This window comes from Phacochoerus africanus, chromosome 13 (assembly GCF_016906955.1).
Source record: "Phacochoerus africanus isolate WHEZ1 chromosome 13, ROS_Pafr_v1, whole genome shotgun sequence".
Classification (NCBI taxonomy): Eukaryota; Metazoa; Chordata; class Mammalia; order Artiodactyla; family Suidae; genus Phacochoerus; species Phacochoerus africanus.
Window position 1 is genome coordinate 69,726,299 of NC_062556.1, and position 23,458 is coordinate 69,749,756.

At 41.2% G+C, this 23,458-nt stretch overlaps 1 protein-coding gene across 1 annotated transcript in view; it reads left to right on the forward strand.

Moving 5' to 3' along the window:
• ITGBL1 (integrin subunit beta like 1) overlaps positions 1 to 23,458 on the forward strand; it is a 202,585-nt gene that overhangs the window by 84,716 nt on the left and 94,411 nt on the right. The window contains exons 4-7 of the mRNA XM_047756484.1: positions 5,466 to 5,588; positions 9,966 to 10,106; positions 13,750 to 13,890; positions 23,071 to 23,217. Coding sequence (XP_047612440.1) covers positions 5,466 to 5,588; positions 9,966 to 10,106; positions 13,750 to 13,890; positions 23,071 to 23,217 — 552 coding nt within the window. The remainder of the gene's footprint in view (positions 1 to 5,465; positions 5,589 to 9,965; positions 10,107 to 13,749; positions 13,891 to 23,070; positions 23,218 to 23,458) is intronic.

The following is a 23,458-nucleotide window of genomic DNA, read 5'->3' on the forward strand; positions in this document are numbered from 1 at the left end:
GGATTTCACCATGCGAATGTCTCTTCCCTCCTGAAGCTCACATCCTTGGTGGAGTCCTTCGGCAATAAGAGCTAGGGCCTTCCCACAGGCTTTGATTGAAGGGAATTGCTCTGGGTTGACTCAGCGCAGAGGGTGTTTTGCTCATAGTAATCAGGGCTATTTGCAATGCAAGTTGTGAGTTTAGCAGCAAAAGTCCTAACAGGTCACTTTTCTGTGTTCAACGTTGCTCTCCTGACTTCTCTCCAGCACCTCCTTTTCTTTCCCCTCCATAGAATTTCCCCAATTCCAGTTCATAGCACCTGCTCTCCAAACACACACACACACACACACACACACACACACACACACTCACCATATAGATTCTTTTGTTTGAAAACTTCATGCTTTCCAAACTCCTTTCAGTAAAAAGACTTGAATTCAGTTGTATTTCTTTGTGCTCTCTTTTTGGATTGATGGGTTGATTGATGGATTTTCAAATCCAGGTAATTTTTTTTTTTCTTTTTAACCAAATAAGGGGTTAGTTTAGGAATCCAAAGATGTTTCAATATGAAGTAAATCTAAATGCGTGATTCACTACATTAACACATCTTTCAAAGGAGAAAATGTCCAGAATTGTTTCAATAGATGATGAAACACATTGGATAAGATATAAAACACATTTCTAAGCTAGTTCTATCTCTGGAGTGTTTTTTTTTTAAACATTGATCCAATATTTTATGTCATCTACCCAACAGTGTCCTTTGTAGCAGTTCCCCCACTCTGAATAGGATCCAGCCAGGGGTGGTGTTCCATCTAGTTGTCATATCTCTTTAGCCTCCTTTAATGTGTTTTTAGACAATTCTACAGACAACACAGCCTCTTTTTCTCTTTCTTACTCTCCTCTCAGTATCTGAGCCTTTCAGGTTTATGCCGGGAACCTCCTTCTCACAAGTCTTTCTTTTAGTGGCTGCTTCTACTCGCCTAGCTCAGGACCACTGCTCCAAATTGCGTTAGTCTCCGAGTTCTCTGTGCTCATGTCTCCCCCCTCACATCACAGTGGGGCTTGCAGGAAGCAGCTTGGAGCAGAAGGGGAAGAGGAGGTATATGGAGTCGGGCAGAAGACCGGAGGGCAGAGGGAGCTGGAGCTGGAGCTGGGACAAAAGAGTTCCAGAAGCTGAGTGTAGGGGCTCAGAACAGCAAGGCACAGTCTGCAGAGCAAGGCAAGGCTCCAGCACCATTGCATCAGGAGCTTAGGCTGCTGTTCAAGACAGGGAGTCATCCTAGAAAGAGACAGCTATATTAGGCAGAATGAAAAGTCAGAGCTAAAATAATCTAGCATAAAGCAGGAGACCCCTCCTAGAGACTCTGTTAACTGGCAACCAAGAAAGAGATGCAAGATGACATAGCATGAACACTCGAGTCTGGCACGTTTGCCTGGGCTTCCATATGCCATATCCTGGAGCCTCCGTTGTGAATTCCACTTGGTGAGTAAGACAGGAAGCCTCCGAACTGTTGTAAACGTCCCGCATCACCCAGGAACGGTTCAGCCGTGTGGATTGGAGTGGGTCTGCCTGTGGGGGACGTCACTGAGAAGCTGTAGGGTTCAGAGGCGGAGGTGGTACCTTCCCATCCTTCCTGAAAACAGCTACTGCCTAACAACGAGGCTACTCCTCTCTCCCCAGCCGTGAAGGGCTCCTGGTATTCCAGCACACAAATATTGGCCCAGTGTTCTTGATCCTGTACTGTCCGCCTCCGACCTATCCTTTCCTCCCGACCCAAGCCAGACTTCTCTGTTCTTTAATTCTCCATCTTTGTTCCTTAGCCCAGGCTCCTTCTTCGCCATCACAAGTCTTCTCTCCATCTCCACTTGTTGAAATTCTATTTATACATCAAGTGCCAAACCAACTCAAGAACTTACTCCTCTCCTGTGCCTTTCCCCCTTCACAGAGCCACACTGAGGTTGATGCCTTCTCTCTAGCATTTGTCACAAGTCTGTTGCAAATGCCTTTGCATCATCTGGTTTCATGTATATAAATATCTGTAAAAATTATCAATCATCTAGCTCTTTCTTCCTGGTCTGTGGTGTGCTTCATTTCAATTTTATTCATCTTCTCTCCTATAGCACCTGAAACTTTGCCAAGAATACAATAAGCTGTGAGAAATTTAATGAATAGATAAGTTGAAAGACAACATGAATAAATATGAAAATGAAAAAGAAGGGTGATACTTAGAGGGAAAAAGGAGATGAGGCAATACCATGGATTGTCGCATTAGATTTGAAGCAAACTTTTATAAATTAAAATAATTTGGGGAGGAGTTCCTGTCATGGCTCAGTGGAAATGAGTCTGACTAGTGTCCATTAGGACACAGGTTAAATCCCTGGCCTCACTCAGTGGGTTAAGGATCTGGTATTGCCATGAGCTTGGTGTAGGTCACAGACTCAGCTTGGATCCTGCATTGCTGTGGCTGTGGTGTAGGCTGGCAGCCACAGCTCTGACTCAACCCCTAGCCTGAGAACTTCCATATGCCGTGGGTGTGGCCCTAAAAAGCCAAAAAAAAAAAAAAAAGTTTGGGGACAAAAACAATAACATGAAATTTAGTAAAAGTAAAATTCACGCAAGTATTCTCAAGGAAGAAAAATACATGTTCAAATTCTGCAGAATCACCATTTGTATGTGACTGTGAGAGAAAGAAAGAACTGCAGATCATAGCAAATCACAAGGGAACTGGGTAACAGAATCATGCAGAGGGTATGAAAATAGGGAATGGTGGGATCCATAAATACAGAGTGTGTCTGGAGAAAATATTTGGGAATATGACTGCTATACTCAAAGTCATAAGGGTTGGCGGAGACAGAGAACCTAACATTTTCTGAAAGCCTACAATGTGCTAGATGACTGTGAAATATTTATCACCTGATCCTCACGGCAGCTCTGTGAAGCAGACAGTATTGGCAGATAAGGCATTTGAGAGAGAGAAAAGTAATGGCCTCAAAAATGTACAGTAACATTGGGGAATCAGACCTGGATTTGACTGTAAGCCTCCCTTGGTCCTAAAACCACGTACTTTCTGGTACATGCACAATTGCCAGTATCCAGTGGCTCAGTGCAAACATCAGTATCACCTTTGGATCTTTTCCATCTTTTACCTCTCATTCCCAGTCATCGAGTTGTATTTTCTTGCCCCTGAAAACATCCCCAAGTGTATTTGCTTTTTTTCAAAACTTATAGCCGTCACCCTGGTCAGCCTCTCTCTTCCTTCGTACAAGCTAGTGAATTAACACTCCCTTGTATCCGCTTTGCCTCGTTTCAGTTCTTTTACGACAGCAGAGTAAACCGGGGAAAATGGATACCTGATCCCTTGCTGAAAATATTTCCGTGGCTGCTCATTATTCTTGGATGAAAAGCTGGAATGACCTCTAAACATCTGTAAACGGCATCTTCAGTTGCCTTTTTCCTTTCGTGACACTCCCCACATGTTTTCTCTGGTGCGCCAGCTGTCTTCTTTTTTCTTTTATTTCCTCTTTGACTCCAAAGCCTTTGCTGTTGTCTCTTGCTGGAAGTGAGCATTGTCACCAGTCAGTGTCTCACTTCTCTTAACTGTTGTTTTTACTTGCCTTCCCATTCGCAGTTTCAGAGCCATTCCCCAGGGACTCTATCTTTGACCACGGAGTCTCCGTGAAATCCCCTTACTGGGTGTTTCTGCAGCACTTTGCACTTCTCCGCTTGTTTCATCACATTGGTTTTTACTCATTTAAAACCTTCTTTTTGAGGGCTTCACCGGAGGCTTATGGAGGTTCCCAGGCTAGTGGCTGAGTCAGAGCTGCAGCTTCCGGTCTATACCACAGCCACAGCGACACCAGATGCGAGCCTCGTCTGTGACCTACACCACAGCTCATGGAAATGCCGGATCCCTGATCCACTGATGGAGGCCGGGATCGAACCCGCATCCTCATGGAAACTGGTTGGATTTGCTTCCTGCTGCACCGCAATGGGAACTCCAACTCATATAAAGCTTGAAGAGAATTATGGCTGAATCGATCTCCTGTTGCCTTTTCAGAGTCAAGGATGACATGTGGTGAATGGCAAAATCTCAATATGTGGTAGCAGCAGTGTTGATCAATTAAAAATTTAAAAACAAGTATTAAAAAGGAAGTTCTTCAAATGGACATTCTGCTTCCCAGTATCCTTCGAATGCTGTTTTATTGTCAGTGAAATCACTCTCAGGGGTTGTAGTCAAATCCTCCAGCCTGGCTGAGTGTGTGGTAAACCAGATGACCCCAGGATCTCTGTCTCCCCCCTGAGCTGTCCTGAGGTTTTGGTGACATCCCAAGATGCTATGCCTAAGAAAACCCACTCTGGTCCCATTGTAATGAGGAAGTGTATAGGAGCATCTAAGTTTTTTATTTATGTATTTGATGATGAATTCCACAAACATTTATTACATAAATAATATCAAATATTGTGTAAAGCATTGAATAAATACTGGTGAGGAAGATAAGCAAGGTTACTTCTCTTACAAAGCTTAGAATTTTACTTTTTTTTGTCTTTTTTGTCTTTTTTTTTTACATATTTTTATTTTTTTTTGAATTGTTATTTCCCCAATACAATTTTTTTTCTACTGTACAGCATGGTGACCCAGTTACATATACATGTGTACATTCTATTTTCTCACATTCTCATGCTCCACCATAAGTGACTAGACATAGTTCCCAGGGCTACACAGCAGGATCTCATTGCTAATCCATTCCAAAGGCAATAATCTGCATCTATTAACTCCAGACTCCCAATCCACCCCACTCACTCCCCCTCCCCCTTGGCAACCACAAGTCTATTCTCCAAGTCCATGATTTTCTTTTCTGTGGAAAGGTTCATTGGTGCCGTATGTTAGATTCCAGATATAAGTGATATCCTATGGTATGGGCTGCACCCACAGCATATGGAGGTTCCCAGGCTAGAGGTGGAATTGGAGCCTACACCACAGCCACAGCAATGCATGATCTGAGCTGAGTCTGTGACCTCCACCACAGCTCACAGCAACACTAGATCCTTAACCCACTGAGCAAGGCCAGTGATCCAACCCTCATCCTCATGGATACTAGTCGAGTTCTTCAAAGACTGAGCCACGACGGGAACTCCACAAAGATTAGAGTTTTACTCACTTCAGACCCACGTGTAATCAGAAGATACTCATTCACGCTTTGATTGGATGGACATGTATAGAGCAGCTCTGTTCTTGGAGAGTTAAAATTTATGTTCATGAAACTAGAGGTCATAGTAACTGTGTGCTATGAAATATAACTGCTAGACTACAGTGATCTCAAGAAAGAATGCTGTAAATTTATGTCATCATATGCACAGTAATACCCAATTGGGATATTAAATTGACTTGAATTTTCTATGTTCATTAAAGACATAGGTTAAAATTCATTACTTATAATTTGTGTACATTTAACAAATACTTTCTGTTTTGTTTTAATGGTTTAGGTACATGTCACTGTGGCAGGTGTAAGTGTGATAATTCTGATGGAAATGGACTCGTTTATGGTAAATTTTGTGAGTGCGATGATAGAGAATGCATAGATGATGAAACAGAAGAAATATGTGGAGGTATGTATATTAGCTTTGCATAAATTAATAAAAGTACTTGATTTTTTCACCTATTTCATTGAACATTTATCTTTCTGTAGATTTATGCACTAAGTTTACTCATTTAGCTGAACCTATGCTTATTTGGAAAACACTTCATAAAAGTCAGACTAAGGCATTCCGAGCAAACTAGTAACTAAAAAAATTTCTATATTTTATTTTATTTTTAAACCATTTGTAATCAAAGGATAGGTTTTTTTTTTTTTTTTTTTTTAGGGCCGCACTCAAAGTATATGGAGGTTCCCAGGCTAGGGTTCGAATCAGAGCTGCGGCCACCAGCCTACACCCTACACCTCAGTCACAGCAACACAGGATCTGAGCCATGTCTTCGACCTACACCACAGCTCATGGCAATGCCAGATCTTCAACACACTGAGCGAGGCCAGGGATCAAACCCATGACCTCATGGATGCTAGTCAGATTTGTTAACTGCTGAGCCATGATGGGAACTCCAAAGTATAGTTAATTTGCCTGTTATGTTAGTTTCAGGTGTACAGCAAAATGATTTGGTTATACATACATTTATATATATGTATATACACACACACTTTTTTTTTTAGATTTTTTGCCATTTAGATTATTACAAGATATTTAATATAGTTTCCCATGCAATAAGTCTCTGTTGTTTATCTGTTTTATATATAGTAGTCTGTATATGTTATTCCCAACTCCTAATTTGTCCTTCCCCCTCTTTCCCATTTGGTAACCATCCATTTATTTTCTAAGGCTGTGAGTCTATTTCTGTTTTGTAAATAAGTTCATTTGCATCATTTTTTAAGATTCAATTTGCAAGTGATCTTTAGAGCAGACTAGCACTTTTAAATGCAAACACAGATCATTCCTAAGGGAAGTCAGATCATTACAGCACCGGGTCAACCTCATGGTTCTGAAGCGGTCCTAGTTGGACTCCCATCTTCTCTGCTCGCCTCAGCTGCTTTTATTCTGCTTCTTTTCTCCCAGTCTCTCCAGTGCATGTTTTAATTCCATTCTCTTTCCCTTTTTAAGCCACAAGCCTTCAAATCGTCTCCCATGTCTTACTGGGGACATCGAAGGCCAGTATGGTTGTTAGACTACAATCGATCCCTCCCTACCACATATCTAGGTAACCTTTTCCATGACTGTTTATCTGCATCACCATTACTCAGTCCATTTTGCTCTTCTACCAGTTATTGCATGTTTGCCAATGCCAAGCACTGCAATAAGTACTTCCCACTCATTAGGTCACCTGCTAGGGTGATGCCAGCAATTAGAATGGAATTTAGACTCATGTCTGTCTGATGCCAAAGACTGTGCTCTTGACTCTGAAAAGATTCCCTCCATGGAATCCTATCCTGCATGACAAATGGGTGGATTTCAGGAGAGTGTTTTCTCTGGAAGGATCAGGAGCAAATGGGGTCAGGAAGAACCAGAGGGCACTAAGCGTCACTAACATGTCACAAGCTGTCCCTTTGTTTACAAAACCAAATGGTGGCTTCAATTCCTGTGATGATCCACTCTTAGTTGAGGGCTGCTTGGTTCTTTTTCTCTGGTTTCCTTGCTGTACAACCAACCAGAATAAAACAAACAGACATAAGAACCTTCATTTTTCAAGCCAGTGCCCGAAGCTCGATGGTGCTTAGGCAGTTCTGCTAAAGGGTTCGTGCCAAAATAATTAGAACGATTAGATAAGTCCACCTACAGATTTTGCGTATTTTATTTCCAATTATCACAGATCACAAAAGAGGAAGAGAATGTGTGTGGAGCCAGTGTTTGCTGGCGTGCACCACCAAAGCAAAGTCTATTTGCGTGTGTGAATGTAAACATTGAACTGGAAACACCACGACGGGCTTCACTCTCAACCTCTCCCCTTATTATTTCCATTGGTTTGAGGCAAAAGCAATTTCACGGTCCCGAATCTCTGACCACGGACACCAGTGCTCCAGTAATCATCCTTTGGGGGTGACATTGACTGGGATTCTGGATTTTTCCATGTGTCATTCACTTGAAGCCAGTCTGTTGAGAGGTGATACTGCAGCCCAAGAGTGAAGCAATTCCAAAGGAGACTTTCTTACTCCATCAAGTGCACAGATCAAAGAATGAAGGTTTTTGTCTGACATGTGCATGGCCCTGGAGCTGGTGTTTTATCTCAGTTATTCAGATATGTCTATGACCGTGTTTTCCTTTGAGTTATGAAGATTATCTCCTTAATTTTCCATGTCTGCATACAGAATAGCTTTACATGATTTATCCTGACAATCCTATTCACCTCCTTCTCAATGATGTTTTAGTAAAATCCCAATTCAATAGTGAGTTTTCTAAATACGCAAAGAATTGGGGGGTGAGGAGTGAAGATTTATGATCATTTACCACTTTCAGGGTAAGCCTTCCATAGGTAGCATCTTACATAAATTTCCTGCCATGACAAAAGAAATACATTTCTGAAGATTTCTGAGCTGAGAGAGAAATTCTACTTTAAGAAGTTAACCAAGTCTTAGAAAAGGGAAAAAAAACCCTGAGTCCTAGGAAAAATTTTTGTATGCAGTTGTCTTGCTTTCTTCCAGTGTCATCCTCAAGTTCCTGAGGCTTGTGATATAATACAGGAATGTGATATTTTGTGTGAGTGTTTTTTTTTTTTTTTTGGCTTTTTGCCATTTCTAAGGCCGCTTCCAAGGCATATGGAGGTTCCCAGGCTAGGGGTCTAATCGAAGCTGTAGCCGCCAGCCTACACCACAGCCACAACAAAACGAGGGATCCGAGCTGTGTCTGCAACCTCCACCACAGTTCACAGCAGTGCTGGATCCTTAACCCACTGAGCAAGGCCAGGGACCGAACCCGAAACCTCATGGTTCCCAGTCGAATTCATTAACCACTGAGCCACAAGGGGAGCTCCAAAATAGAGATATTTTTAAGTTAATAAATAAAATGTATAGCTTTTATATTTTATTATTGATGAAATCGTTTGACAGCCTTTATGTTTGCTTAAGTGAATGAATTACAATTTGTCATAGAAATGATCACTGTGTATTATTTTAAGAGGTTTTCTGTGGATATCCCAATTATAGCTCATTTCGACAGAACACATGGCATCCTGTGGTTGACTTCATCTCTTCTCTCTAATTCACTATAGTACTTTCTCTTCCTCTCTCTTTATTTCTGTCTCTCTGATACATGTCTGCTTGAAGAAAGTCTCATCTGAGAGGTAAGAATAGCGTAAGAGACCAGAATATCCTATTGTGCTTCTCCCTTCTTACTTGAGTTTCTCAGGCCCTGCTGACACTCTTGCCATTGGCCAGAAATGCCATGTTTAGAAAGGAAAAGAGCCTCAGAGTCCATTTTCCGTGGTCCCTCTGGGATGTTGGCTGTTGGACAAGAGAGAGGCGAGAAAAAAGGCTTTTAGCCATAGGCTCTGTTAAACATAAATGCCAGTAAAACCCGGAGAACAGAGTAAAAACCAAAATGGCCCTGGTTTTCATCATATTTACAAGAACAAGAACAGTTATTCATGATTGGGTGGCATAACAACAAACAAGGGAGAAGGGAAGAAATGACTTGGGGGTAAAAAGAATTGCTGTCTCTTGGGCATTTGTAGAAGGATTGCTGCATCTGAGTGCAGGAAGCAATGGTATGACAAGTCATTACAGACAGGACACAAGTACAAACAAGCAGAGTCACAGTTTACAGCACGGGGGGAGATGGAATTGCGTGGGGGCTTCTGGACACTAAATCATGAGATGTCAAGAACCTTTGTATCTTCTTGACTGATAGGATGGACGTTTGATTGTAGGACCAATGGTCCATGGTCCTTTAGTAGTTTAAAGGACTGCTAAACATTGATTTAGCTGAAAACCTCTTTCCCGTGTGGTGTCACACAACAGCTTGGAGGACACAGCTGAATGAACAGGTGAAGTGTTTCCTCTGCTTTAAGAAATGGTTCAGCCATTAATAACGGGCATCTAAGGAAGTAGCTGCACCATTGGTTTCTCGGTGGTTGATCTCAGACAACTCAAGAAATGCTCTTAGATGACGGCATGTATACATTTGAGTTGAGTGTGTACATTTGATATTGGCATGGAGTAGACGTTCACAGTCTTTCATGCCATTTCTTTAAAATTCTGTCCTTTTAGTCAGCTACTTGGCGAGGACAAGTAAGAAGACACCTTGGCTGGCTTTATGTGTGTAATTATGTAGATTAGGATGTTTGGGGGGGCGGCAAACTCTATAATGCGATTATTTTAAGCAAGGACTGTGGAGCAGGTGGATTATTTCAAAAGGCAAACAGGATCACAGAGAGGTGGAAAGTTAATTCTGCTTTTCAAAGTTGCTTTTTTCCTCACTGTATAAAATTCATTTTGGGTAAAGGCCACGGCAAGTGTTACTGTGGAAACTGTTACTGCCAGGCTGGTTGGCATGGAGATAAATGTGAATTCCAGTGCGACATCACCCCCTGGGAGAGCAAGAGAAGATGCACATCTCCAGATGGCCAAGTCTGCAGCAACAGAGGTGTGTCCGCCATCCGCCTTACTACGTAAATGGGGAAACACAAAGCCCTGAATCCTTTAACCCGTCTTAGCTCTGCATTGCCTTCCCGGTGGGAGGAAGTAACTCTTTTCTAGTGTTTGACTTTGATGTAAATCAGCATTTTCTAGACCAACAGGCTTCTCTGTCTTATCTTTTATTGGGCAGAGAGCAGAGAGATAAGAAAGTTGCTGCCAGACTTTCAGCTTCACTGAACAAACAGTTAACACAGGGACTGCAATTTCTTTGGCAGCCATCCAGAAATGGCATAGCACAGTGCAAAAAGGCGATGCTTGTAGATACTTCTGTTAAATGTCTCTTGACTAACAGAACCATCTACAGCATGAGCATCTAATTATCCAGAGAGCCTTCAAAAAAAAAAAATCTCTCTTGTCTTAATTATGAGTAAATGGAAGACTTGGTGGCAATACAGGATTGATATGAAGTCATTTAATTTACGTATGTAATAATAAAAATGTGGTGCTGAACAGGATATAGCCAAGTGAAACTGAGACTGACCTTACACATGCATTTTAAAAATATATCGGTAGTGCTCACATAGAATTTAAAGTGAATTAAGTGTTGATATCAAATCAACTCATTTTCAACACTTTTAAGATAATCCTTGAAAATATTTGTTATTGTTCTCTTTGTCAGCTGGACTACTGGTAGATAAAAGAGCCAAGCTGGACTTTTCTGCCTACAAGATGATATCAATAAGAGGCCACATTTCCTTCCATAAAGTGAGAAAAATCTAGAAAGCTGGAAAATTATTTTTTTTTCTTTTCTGTAAATGCATGTTACATTTTGATAGAAAATGCCTACATAGAAGGCATTGACACACAGTCAGTTTTATCTTTTTGAATATTGACAAATGGAGTGCGTTTGTGGCACAGTGGGTTAAGGATCTGATGTTGGCAAAGCAGCGGCTCGGGTCACTGCTACAGCATAGGTTCGATCCCTGGCTCAGGAACTTCTGTACGCCATGGGCACAGCCAAAAAAAAAATTGGTGTAGAAGAGTCAAATGTCCCAGGTTTCTGTACTTATAGAGGAGAAGGAAAACTAAAAGGCCTGAACTTGGAACAAAAATGATAAAGAAAAATTCTCTAATTTAGGCAGAATTGATCCAACTCTGTATGATACTAAATCACTCATATTTTCCTCTAAAATAGAAATCATTTGCTGTCTGGGCAATAGTGACTGCCTTTAATTAAAGCCTCCTATGGTGTATTGGTATAGATTAAATACATAAAATAACCTATTAGACTCGATGCTGGAGAAAACATTATGGGAAACAAGAAAATACGTTATTTTGCCTCTAAACTTTGATTTGTTGAAGTTTTGTCAGGCCAAATTGAATCCTGGTCAGTATTTAAACTAATGTGGAAGGAAAAAAACCAGAGTTGCTGGTTGGGCATGGCTAAGGCATTCTATTATTTCTCTAAAGATTGCAATTTCATTTTTCTTCTTTTATCTTTAGAATTTTGTTAAATTCTACAAATTTTAAACACTTGTTTTCCATGATAAACTCTGAAGGCTAAAATGAAATTACTTTCATATAAAAAAAAAATGGACCCATGGGCCATTACTGCATGAATTCCCCATTGATGGACGTTTAGGTCACTAGTGTTTTTTCAATAACATGGATACCATCATATTTAATATTCCTGTACTTGTACTTTTGTGTACTTTTCCTTTCCTTTCTTTCTTTATTTATTTGTTAGTCTTTTTAGGGCCGCTCCCGTGGCGTATGGAGGTTCCCAGGCTAGGGGTCAAATCGGAGCTGTAGCTGCTGGCCTACATCACAGCCACAGCAATGCCAGATCCGAGCCGCATCTGCACCCTCCAGCACAGCTCAGAGCCACACCAGATCCTTAACCCACTGAGCGAAACCAGGGATCGAACCTGCGTTCTCATGGACACTGGTCGGATTCCTCAACTGCTAAGCCAGTTCGGGAACTCCCTCCTTCCCTTTTGATACGTTGATTGAGGTGAGCTATTATGATACATGCAACGCACATTTAAAACGTATGTGTTGTGGAGTTGCCACGCAGAAACTTGTGCATTTTGTATCCCATTCATCTCCCCAGTTCTTGATCCTAACAGTCTTGTTTATTTGTCAGTCTGACATCTGAAATAATTCTCACTCCTAAGGGTCTCTCACCCCTTAATAATGGAAAGTTGAGTGGTAAACATTTTCACATTTACCTGTTATCATTACTTCTCTCTACAAAATTTCTTTGCCTTTGTTTTGCTTTTAAGCATATTTGTCTTTAGATATTAATTCATAAGGATTGTTCATATGTTTGGGAAAGTGGCTTTGTCTTTCACATACATATGACAGCTTGTTTCAGCTGTTTTCATCATTTAGTTTGTCTTTGTTGTCTTGCCCCCAACCAAAATTTTAGATTTTTATGTTGTTGTATCTTTTTCTTAAATAATTTGCTTTCAGGATTTTGAATACAAATGAATGTATTTTATATATTATTGTTTTATTTTCTATCCTTAAATCTTTAATCTTGCTGGAATTTACCTTGATGTAAGAGCTAAGAAAGGGATTCAACTTTTTTTTTTTTTTCACAACTGATTAACTGGTTGCCCTAACGGTGATTGTTCATGCTTCACACAAAGTTAACGATTTACAACTGAACATTATTCCAAGCGACCAAAATTATCTCTCCCTGCCTAATCCCCAACATCCTCTGTAAGCTGAGCCAACCTCCTTGGTAACCTGAGCTCATCTGACCCACCAACCTTACTCCTTAGTCTTCCCCAACGTGCACCTTCTGTTCCAGTGAATCAGGCCTGCTTAGGGTTCCCATCCCGGCCCTCGTTTGCTTGTTCGTGCTTTCTTGACCAGTTTGAGTTGTTCTGCCCCCCATCTCCTGGAACATGGCTCCTTCTCTCTGTGTATCCAGACTGTCTACCTTAATTCCCACAGCTCACGTTGATTCCCCCTTCCCCAAACCTTACAGTATGCATGTCCTAGTTTATAAAACATTCCCACTCAGACTTTATTTGCTCCTTTTTCTTTCATTAGCTTTTTTTTTCCCCCCTCAAATAAACTGTAAGCTTCTTGAGAGCAAGGATTGCATCTTATGCTGTGTTGGTGTCATCTTTGAGTCAAGACAGCAGAGGGATCATGACACCTACGCACAGACATAGATAATAACTCCTGTTTATTCAAGAATTTTGACTGTCAACTCTATTTTGTTTGTTTATTTCGTTTGCTTTTTAGAGCAGCAGGGGCAGCATATGGAAGTTCCCAGGCTAGGGGTTGCATAGGAGCCGCAGCTGCTGGTCTACACCACAGCCACGACGACATGGAATCCGAGCCACGTCTGCAACCTATGCCACAGCTCACGGCGTCGCTGGGTCCTTAACCCCCTGAGCGAGGCCAGGGAGCGAGCCAGCCTCTCGTCGATACTAGTCAGGTTCATAACCCGCTGAGCCATGGTGGGGGCTCCTTTACTGTCAACTGTAGTGTTTTCTTCTGTAGGATCTTTTTTTCTGAATATGAATGTTTTCCAAATACAAGTAAACAGCAGAAAAAAGAGCACTATTCGAGATGCTTTCTGTCCTGATTTTTCTGCCCTCGACCCATAGAGGATTATCTTTCCCGTCTAGGGATTTGCGTGTGTGGTGAATGTTCTTGCCATGACGTGGACCCCACTGGAGACTGGGGGGATGTGCACGGGGACACCTGTGAGTGTGACGAGAGAGACTGCAGGGCTGTCTACGACAGGTACTCTGATGATTTCTGTTCTGGTAAGTGCCTCCTAATCCCCGCTTTTAAATACAGAGCATTCATTTCCCTGCTTTCAGGATTGATTCCGATTCTCACAGAAGCCATGAAAGAACTGCAGGTACATTCCAAAGGATTCAGTATCTACAGGGCTCCTGATAGTGACTTGAAAACCTTTTGGGGGATTCACACATTGGGCAAAGACGTGAGATCAAAGTGCCCCCACTCCCTGCAAAGTAGTCGAATTCCTCACCAAGGAGAACCATGACTTCCAAATATCTAACACGCCACCGGGAGAAAGCAAAGCTGGCAGACCTGACCATGAACAGGAGAGGTGTCATTATGGCAACTCTGTTAATATGTTATAAAACTTGGGATACTGGAGTTGTCTGGGAGATAGATATACATTTTACAAATTAGTTTAAATTTTAAAATATTATAAAGCGTATTATAAATATTATAAAATTTGCAAATTAATTTTACAAATTAATTTATATATAAATTTTATGAATTCTTTTATGTTACTGTTTTGCCTATTTTTTATTGCGATAGAGTTTATTTATGTATACACACTGGATATAGTAGTGTGTCTTCTCTTAGATATTTTACTGTATTGATTTTTCAGTACAAGTGATAATACTAAAATTGTTCTGCAGTTTTGTCTGTGATTGGGTACTAATTATTGGAGTTGAAAATTCTATTCCATTAATTTTTATGGAGCAGATGCTTTTTGCCACGGTCTGAACTGCACCTGGGCTGCTGGTTTCAGCAGCAATGAGACAAACATGATCCGTGATCCTGCCAGAATTTCTGGTGGTGCAAAGGGAAAAAAACAAGCAGATTTATCTGGAAGAGTGTCATTTAACAAAAACAGAGTTCTAGATTTTCAGTTCGGTGATACTGGACGATCCAGCAGGCAGAAGACACGGGCATACACGTCTTTACGTTGGAATGCTTGGTGGGTGTAAATAGGGAGAGAGGAAACTCCTCTGGTCTCTGGAGCGTTTGCCAGCAAAGGGAGCTAAAGGAGCTTCCTCATCATTGTCCTCATTATGGAACTAGGACAGCTAACAACTATTGAGTGACTTCTGGATGCGGGGGACACTGTGTTCAGTACTTCCCAGACTTGCATTTATTTATTCTTCATGAAAGACCATGTGGTAGGGAACACTTTTACTCTCACTTTATAACTTGGAGAAACCGAGGTTCCGGTGATTCCATAAGCTGCTGAAGGCTCCACCACTAAGAGACAGAATCAAAATGTTAACAAGGTCTCTGGATCTGAGGAATTTGAAAGCTTCTTTCTTTACTGAATAAGTCTTTGTTTACATGTCAATCAAACATAACATTTACTGAGCGCTAACTATGCCCCAGGCACTATCTGAGATAGTAGGGCATAAAAATATAAAAAGCCTAGGCTTTGCCCTCAAGAAGTTTACTGTTTAGCAAACAAAACTGCCATGTAAACATATAAAGGCAATAAGACCCTATGGTGTGGGAGATTTGGCATATTCATGCATTTATTAACTTATATTGGGACTTACCGGGGAATACAACAGGTAAAATCCCTCTCCTTGCGGTGTTTATATCCTGCGGGGTTGGGCTGGAGAGAATCAGCCAACCAACCAACAAAATGTAGAGTGAGTCAGTGCTATGTATTTTGACTATACGTGGGTGCCATATATATGCCATAGTGCTAGACTGAAATGAGCAGAGAAGAGGGTTGAGAATGTTGGGGGCATGGGCTTGTTGACACTTTCATTTAGAGGTGAGGCCCTTCCCAGAGCTGGTGATGTATGGCTTATGTCCTGGGATGCTTTTGGTGACTGCACTTACAATTCTGCCCTAAAGGGTAGGCTTGCAGGTCAAAAGGGATGAGATAGACCTTCCGGGCAGAGAGGAAAGAGGCAGACGGTCCATGCAGGGGCCTGGACTTGGTTTGGTTATTACCAGAATGTTCAAGTAACAGAGGGGAAAGCTAGTAAGAAATAAGGACTGGAGGAATTTTTTACCTGATTTACAATGTTATGCCAATTTCTGTGGTACAGCAAAGTGACCCAGTCATACAGAATGATTTTTTTTTAACATATGGTATATACACTTTCTTGTTAACCCCTGAGCCTGATCTTGATTCTGATTTGGGAGTGTAGTTGAAAAATTCAGAATTTTCAGAATGTCGTTGAAAAATTCAACATGTCGTTTGGAATGGCAAAATTCAAAAAGGCTAATTTGGGGCCCCAGGAGCTGGTTCATCCCACAGTGAGGAATAGGGCCATGGGGTGGGGTGGGGGGGCATTGACATTTCGGTTGACCCTGAGCTCCTTTTATAAGCCCACAACTCCCGATGCGTGTTATTTAGGCTTTGAGTTGCTACCACAGGTGGGGCACGCGAAGGCCATTAGGGAGTCTCCTTGGCATCTGAAAGACTCCCCCTCATTTATTCCCTGCCTCCTTCCTGCTGCCCTCTTTTGTTCTTTCTCGCGTCTTCCATTCTTCCCTGTCCTAGAAGATTCCAGAGGAAGTTGAGTGATGGGGCAGTTATGGTGTTGCAGTTGTTGGGTTCTTCATGGAAAGGGTTTAGGAGAGAATTGGTGTGTCATCTCCTTGTCATGCGTGTAGACAGGTGGGGGTGGGGAGAAGTGAGGTGGGTAATAACACAGGTTGTGGTTTGCACAATAAGACATCAGGCCAGAGTGGTGTTTCTGTTATTTATTTGTTGAAGTGAACTGAACGTGACCAGTTCTCCGCAGCCTGCCTCTCAGTCTTAAAATGAGAAGTTTTCGGAAAGAAGCAGCTCACACTAACAGAGACCCTGAGCTAGCAGACACCTATCAAGTTCGTTCACACACCTCATCCCGTTTTATGTTCACACTGATGCAGAGAGGGAGACACTGCTCTCTCCATTTTCACAGAAGAGGGAACAGGTTTAAAGAAATTAAGCCACTTGACAAAGTTCACACTGCCCTGAAGTGTCATCTGAAAACACAGGCAGCCTACATACTCATGTAATTTAATCTTCAAGTGATGCATATAAAATTCTTCAGTTTCACTTTATTTTGGTAAAATAAAGTTTAGTAGAATCTGTCCTCTGGATGCTCAAACGTCTCATCAGACTAAGGTTCTCTGGAAGTTATTATGATCTGGGGCAGACATCCATTTTTGGAGTATTTCTTCATTCTTACTACATCTGTAGATTTCCTTGTATTATGCCTGGTGAATTATCAGTCTTCACAATTTTCCTAATTGCCCGTGCACCGAGGAAGGGAGCCATGCCGTTGATTGTTGAGTGCCTTAATACCTCAGTGATAGGAGACGAAAGTACCCCAAGTATGTGGCTATTCTCTAGTGATTTATGCCAGGCTGGTGTGTAATGAGCCTGAGATGAGTGCAGCTTTATTTTTAGCTCTCATTCTTGCCAACCTGCTGATCTTATTTAAGTCCTGGGGAAATCTCCATTGGATTATAGTTGGCTCATTTAATTGACCTTCTCATTGTATTCATTCATTCATTCCCACTCTAGCTGTTCATCTAATCACTAATACACCAAAATGTCAATATGTTGTGCCTCATGCATCATGAGTACAGGGGATAGGATGCAAATTTGAAAACGTGATACTTGCTCCCAAATAAATTAGTTGTATTTATACCTTCTTTCATCCCTAAGTGGTATTCATCCAGGAACTCTGAATTGCATGCTCATGAATTCATCCACACACTAGCATGGCTTCTGTACCCACAAAGACACACACACACACACACACACACCCTCAAAGATGATGCTATTGACAAAACTGGGTTTAAAATGACAGGAGCAGTGTGACGTCCATACTCCTTCAGCTTGTCCCGGCCTATGAACATGATGAAAATATAAGGTGAGTCCTGGCTGAGGATTCCCTTCGTTTGGAAAATGGCATTGTTTGATAGAAACATATTATGTGGGGGGATTTGTCTTTGGGGATTACCAACACGTTAAGGAAAGACAGTGAAGGAAGGGATTACCTACATTCAGTTTGCATTGTCTTGAAAAGGAAATTCATCTATCCAATGGATTAAAAAAAATAGATCTAATTTGTTTCCCCAACTTTTTTCTGTGGATGGTCTTCATATTACTTTGTAAGAAGCTACTTATAAAAATCAGATTCCAGTTCATGAGCACTTTTGATTGTTTCAAAAGAGGGAGACATCCTCTATGGAAGAAGAATATTCTTCTGGAGTGGATGGAGCTATATTTGTCCTGGACTGATGTCTCTGAGATCAGATTGCATAATGTAAAAAGCAGGGTGATTACAAAGAAAACAATGTTTCTGCATCAGCACCCTCTCCTCTAATGGCCTCAGAGTGTTCGTAGCTCTTAGCTGTTCAGCACGGCTCTGATGCCTCTTGACTGTGTTGGTGTCGGCTCCCTGCTATTGTGATGCAGATTGGGCTGTGATCTCTTTTACATACAAAACTGTCGTCGTGTGTGTGTGTGTGTGTGTGTGTGTGTGTGTGTGTGTTTCATGAATACTCATAGGTCTTTTGAAAGCAGTGGAGAGGCGAAGTGGAGAGGACACATAGGTGGATGATCCCTGTGTTTGCCACATGTTTGCTCTCAGGAATAAACAGTAACTTTCTGTATCTTTCACTCCGTGTTGTTGATCCACTGCCTACCGCGTTGAAAGGAATCCTTGTTAGAATCAAAGAAGTGAACTCCTGCAGATAAAAAGAGGTGTATACAGACACACCTAAATGTGACAAACTAGCATTGAAGCATTTCAGATCAGTGTGGTAAAGATACATTTCTTCTAGATTTTTCTTATAAAGTAAGAGGAAGCCCAGAAGTGGTGCCACATTTAGATGAAGGACCCTGATCTCCTAATTTCTTCATTTATGCCTTTTTCACTCTTTGTTTATGAAAGACCCTGATATAGTAGGGTATGGCAGTCTAAAGGATTTTCATGCTAAATAGATCTTATTTCTAAACTCTACTTTATAAATCAGAGCCAAGCATTTTCATCTTCATTTTATCACTGTGAAATGATTCCTCCTCTCTCTCTTTGGCATAACTTTTATGCTGGAATTGAGAAACTAGTAAACCCCAGAGGAGAAATCTATAATTTCAGCTTTTGACTTCCTATCTTTTCTGAAAGGTTAAATACCTGCTTCAGAATCTGGTATCGATACCTTGCATATCTGTTTTCCTAACCCCTCCCATGAAATATAAAGGATTTTGCGGAAAAATGTTTCATTTGAAGTGGGATCCATAGCATATTTTTTGACAGTATGTGAATCCGAGTTATTGAAAGATGTAGACTCTGATTTTTATTACTGTGAAAGCAAAGTTACATAAATGTTGTAACTTGTCAGATTAATCTCTGATCAGCATTTAGATTAGGCAGTACCACTGTCCTTACTATTTTTCATCATGCTCGACTACAGCTATTTAAAGCTTTTCTCTATTGCTTTTACATTTTCTTCTTCCATGATCTTCTGGGGGTATTTGATTTACATATTTCTACTTTCCCGAAACAATGAAACCTTCAAAAAAAAAATTCTGAATGCCACTGTTTCATCATTGAAGCTGGTGTCCCAAATCCACTGCCTCTCAGGAATTTCTTTCATTACAGATGGTTTACTTATATTTTCATAATCCTTCTTTCCTCCACTTGAACTTGTTCAACTGACGTTGGCGAAGTGTAGGGGACACATAGGTGGATGATCTTTAGGAGAAGCATGAGCCATCCTGACCTGGGCAGTGTTCTCCCACTCCTGTTAGAGGCAAAACGTTTCATCCCAAGGCAATCACAACAATGACACAATCTCATCAGTTCTTTCCGGGTGTACACAATCGACCACAGCTGGGTTTTTTACTGGGTCTTTTGTTTAGATGGAGTAGGGGCTGGGGTACACGTCTGAGGCCAAAGCACGGAAGCTTAGGGATCATCACACACCTGGTAACAGAGATGACACATTTTATATGTTCTTCCCAGCTTAATTTGGAGTTGGCGATGCCAGGAGGTGATGCATTCATTCATAGGAATAATCCTTGAGAATGTTCATGATGCTGCATTAAATGCACAGGAAATAGAGGGTGACGACCTCACAGGCCACATTTCCCTCCTAGAGTTTGCAGAAGAGCACGGAAATGGCAAAGAGATGGAAAGTGTAGCTGCATAACATTAGCGGGGAAAGCACAGAGATTAAAGACAGGGAGGGAATGAGAGCAAGAAGGAAACAGACAGCGAACGTGAGGGCATAAAGGTGAAAGACTTTCCGAGATTTCTTCTAAGTCTACAGCATCTGTATGTTTTTCAAAGTTTCTTAAAGCACCACAGGTAATCCAACTTCCTTTGCTATTAACTAGACCAGTTTTTAATTCTAAAAATTTCTATTGACAGCTACTAACCATCTTCACAGATTTGTTTTATGCCACCACATTTTTTTTTCTTTTTGTGATGGCCCCTGCAGCATATGGAAGTTCCTGGGCTAGAGGTCTAATTGGAACTGCAGCGTCAGGTGCATGCCACAGCCACAAAACACCAGATCAGAGTTGTAGTCTGCTGAGCCACAAGGGGAACTCCAAGCACAGTTTTGTTGTTGTTTTTTTTTAAATGTTGACATGTGAATGAACCTCAGATAGAGAATAATGACTGTTCTTAAACCATCTGTCACTCTTGAGAACTTTCTCCCTTTAGTCACCATCACTGTCCATACAGGCTTCTGCTTTATTCTGTATTCTAAAGGACCAGGAGCCTTACTGCCTATGGATTCCAGGCACCTGCAGCACAGGTGGTGTCCTCCTAGGTTATTAAGGATTTCCTGGCATCCTTACTCACTAGATGCTTTGTTCTAACTTTCACAGCTCTTTTGAACTTTCAAGAGTACATCGTTTTTCCCCTTTCAATCTAACTCTGTTTTTCAATTTTACTGTCAAAGTGTCAACTCATCTTGCACAAAAGGCATTGTGTTCTGTACTTCATTCTGCATCCTCATGGCACATCTAACTGCCCTTGAAATGAAACCTCGTCTCCAAGAATTTCAAAGCCACTGGCTCCCTTAAAACAGAAGGATTGATTGTACTTTAAACATTAGAGGTTTTTTTTAAAATTAGAGTATAGTTGATTTACAGTGTCGTGTCAGTTTCTGCTGCACAGCACAGTGACCCAGTCATATATATATACATACATTCTTTTTCTCATATTCTCTTCCATCACAGTCCATCCCAAGAGACTGATATAGTTCCCTGTGCTGCACAGTAGAACCTCATTGCTTATCCCTTCTAAATGTAATAGTTTGCATCTACCAACCCCAAGCTCCCCATCCATCCCACTCCCTCCTCGCTTCCCATTGGCAACCTCACTGTTATTGATCTGTGCATTTGTAGTATAGCTATGTTTGCAAATTCTGCTTTAATTTACATGGGGATTAGGAAGATGGGTAGGAACTTCTTAAGCTAGGATGAATTGGGCAAAATCCAAGGAACTCGACAACCTCTGAGATATAATTACTAGTAAGCTAAACTATTTGAAGAAAAATTCTCATCTTTGAAGGTATGCATGATCATAGTCACACGTCATACGAATTTATGAACAATCAATTTTTTTTCCTTTAAAATGGTGAGCTCTAAGGCAAAGGGTTAATAGTAACAGCAATTTGTTGTGTAGATTCTGTTACAGAGTAGGTGCTCAATAAGTGTATGTTGAACTGAATTTAGTGTTAAGTGAGAGATTTGGATTCAGTGATTCCTGAGCTTATCCTGCTTTGCCCTGTAATTTTATGATGTGTTTCATGAAGAACCAGGTTTATGGTTGGTGAAAAGTTTCCTGATATGTGGATTCAAGTTCAGAAGATGGACATCTGCCCACAAGCCTCGTGGCATATCAATAAAACAGGCTGGTCTTCACTGAAGGCCGGTTTCCATGCTGGCCAATCATACATCCGTATATATGTATGTATCAGTACACACACACACACACACATATATACACATACATACATATATATATATATACATATACACACTGATGTGTGTATATGTATTTCTATCTGTATATCACATGTGATATATATTAATATCAGATGCCAAAGTCAAAATAAAATAAATATTCATTCATTTGCATTATACCTGATTTCCCTAAAGAAAGTATAATTCCACTTCCTTTAACATCCTTCTTGCATTTTTTTTTTAGAAATTATAGAAATCTATCTTCTACCTGTAATAAGGAGTATCTGAGTGGTTTCTAAGAGTTAGGAAAAGCTCGTCTAGGTTATCCTGATTTCCTTTCTATTCCTGCTTGGTTACCTGTGGGCTCAGATGAATAAAAATAATGGTAGGCTGCTTTTATGTAGCATTTTATGATATAGCTCGCTTTTACGTAGCATTTTAAGATTTAGTATGTACTTGCCGGTTAATGCGGATGATGTATTATTATTCCATTTAACAATGAAGAAACTAGCCTCAGAGTGGTTGCCATCTGACCAGCCCTAACCTGCAGGGAACAGGGTCCGATTGACCCCACTGACCTGATGGAAAGCCTGGGCTACTTTTTGCTGTCCTGTATCACTGCTTATCACAGCTCTTTACAGGCTGTGTGTCCATGTGGAAAGAAATTTCCTACCCTTTCTGCTCTCTTTTGTGTATATGCAGTGTCTTTAAGGATGGCGAATTCTGCACAGGTTACTGATTTTGAGCAAAGGGTCTGTCGGCCAAGCGTGTAGTGTGTAGCAAAAAAGGTAATGAAAATAAAGTGTGGAACATCCCAAAAGCAAAGGCCCTGTTTCACAGCAAGTAGTTTTCCGTTTCCGTAGGCTCTCCTCCACATGGCTTAATGGCCACATCCATCAGAGCCTCCATTGAGGCCCCAGCAGACCAGTACGACCACACGCTCTTGGATTTTGATGGAATCACGTCGGTAGCCCTGTTTATCGCATCTGGAGTTGTTGCTTTTCTTTACCCTTCATGATCCATCAATATAGATCCGGTATTTAGGGACATTGAGAGAAGAAGGCTGTTGCCTTAGTGTTTTATTTTGTGTTAATTGCGAGCCTGAGTCATTTGTGACATTTCACTGTTGAAATGAAAGCTAATGAAGTGTATTTTTTCTCATATGCATGTGAATATGTGCACGTGTATATGTGTATAGACACATGCAGATGATAATATGTGATTCACGTGTGTATGGAATGTAGTCGGTAACAGGTGTGTTGTTACTCTCCTTGCAAAGGTCATGGCCAGTGTAACTGCGGAAGGTGTGACTGCAAAGTGGGCTGGTATGGGAAAAAGTGTGAGCATCCACGTTCCTGCCCGCTGACGGCCGAGGAGAGCCTCAAGAAGTGCCAAGGAAGTTCTGCGCTGCCTTGCTCGGGGAGGGGTAAGTGAGGCGTGAGGTGGGTGCCGCCCACCGCCTTTGAATCCTGTGCATTGAATGAATTCAGGTCACATGCATCTTATTTAAGAGGTAGGCGAGATTCTGGAAGGAGCGAAAACTAGTCTTTTCAGAACTAATAACGAATGACTCTAGTATTCACGAGAGAAAGCAAATGGAGAGATAAGAGCTTTCTCCTTCTCTGTCTTAAACACACACACACACACTCACCCTATCAGTCTACTTC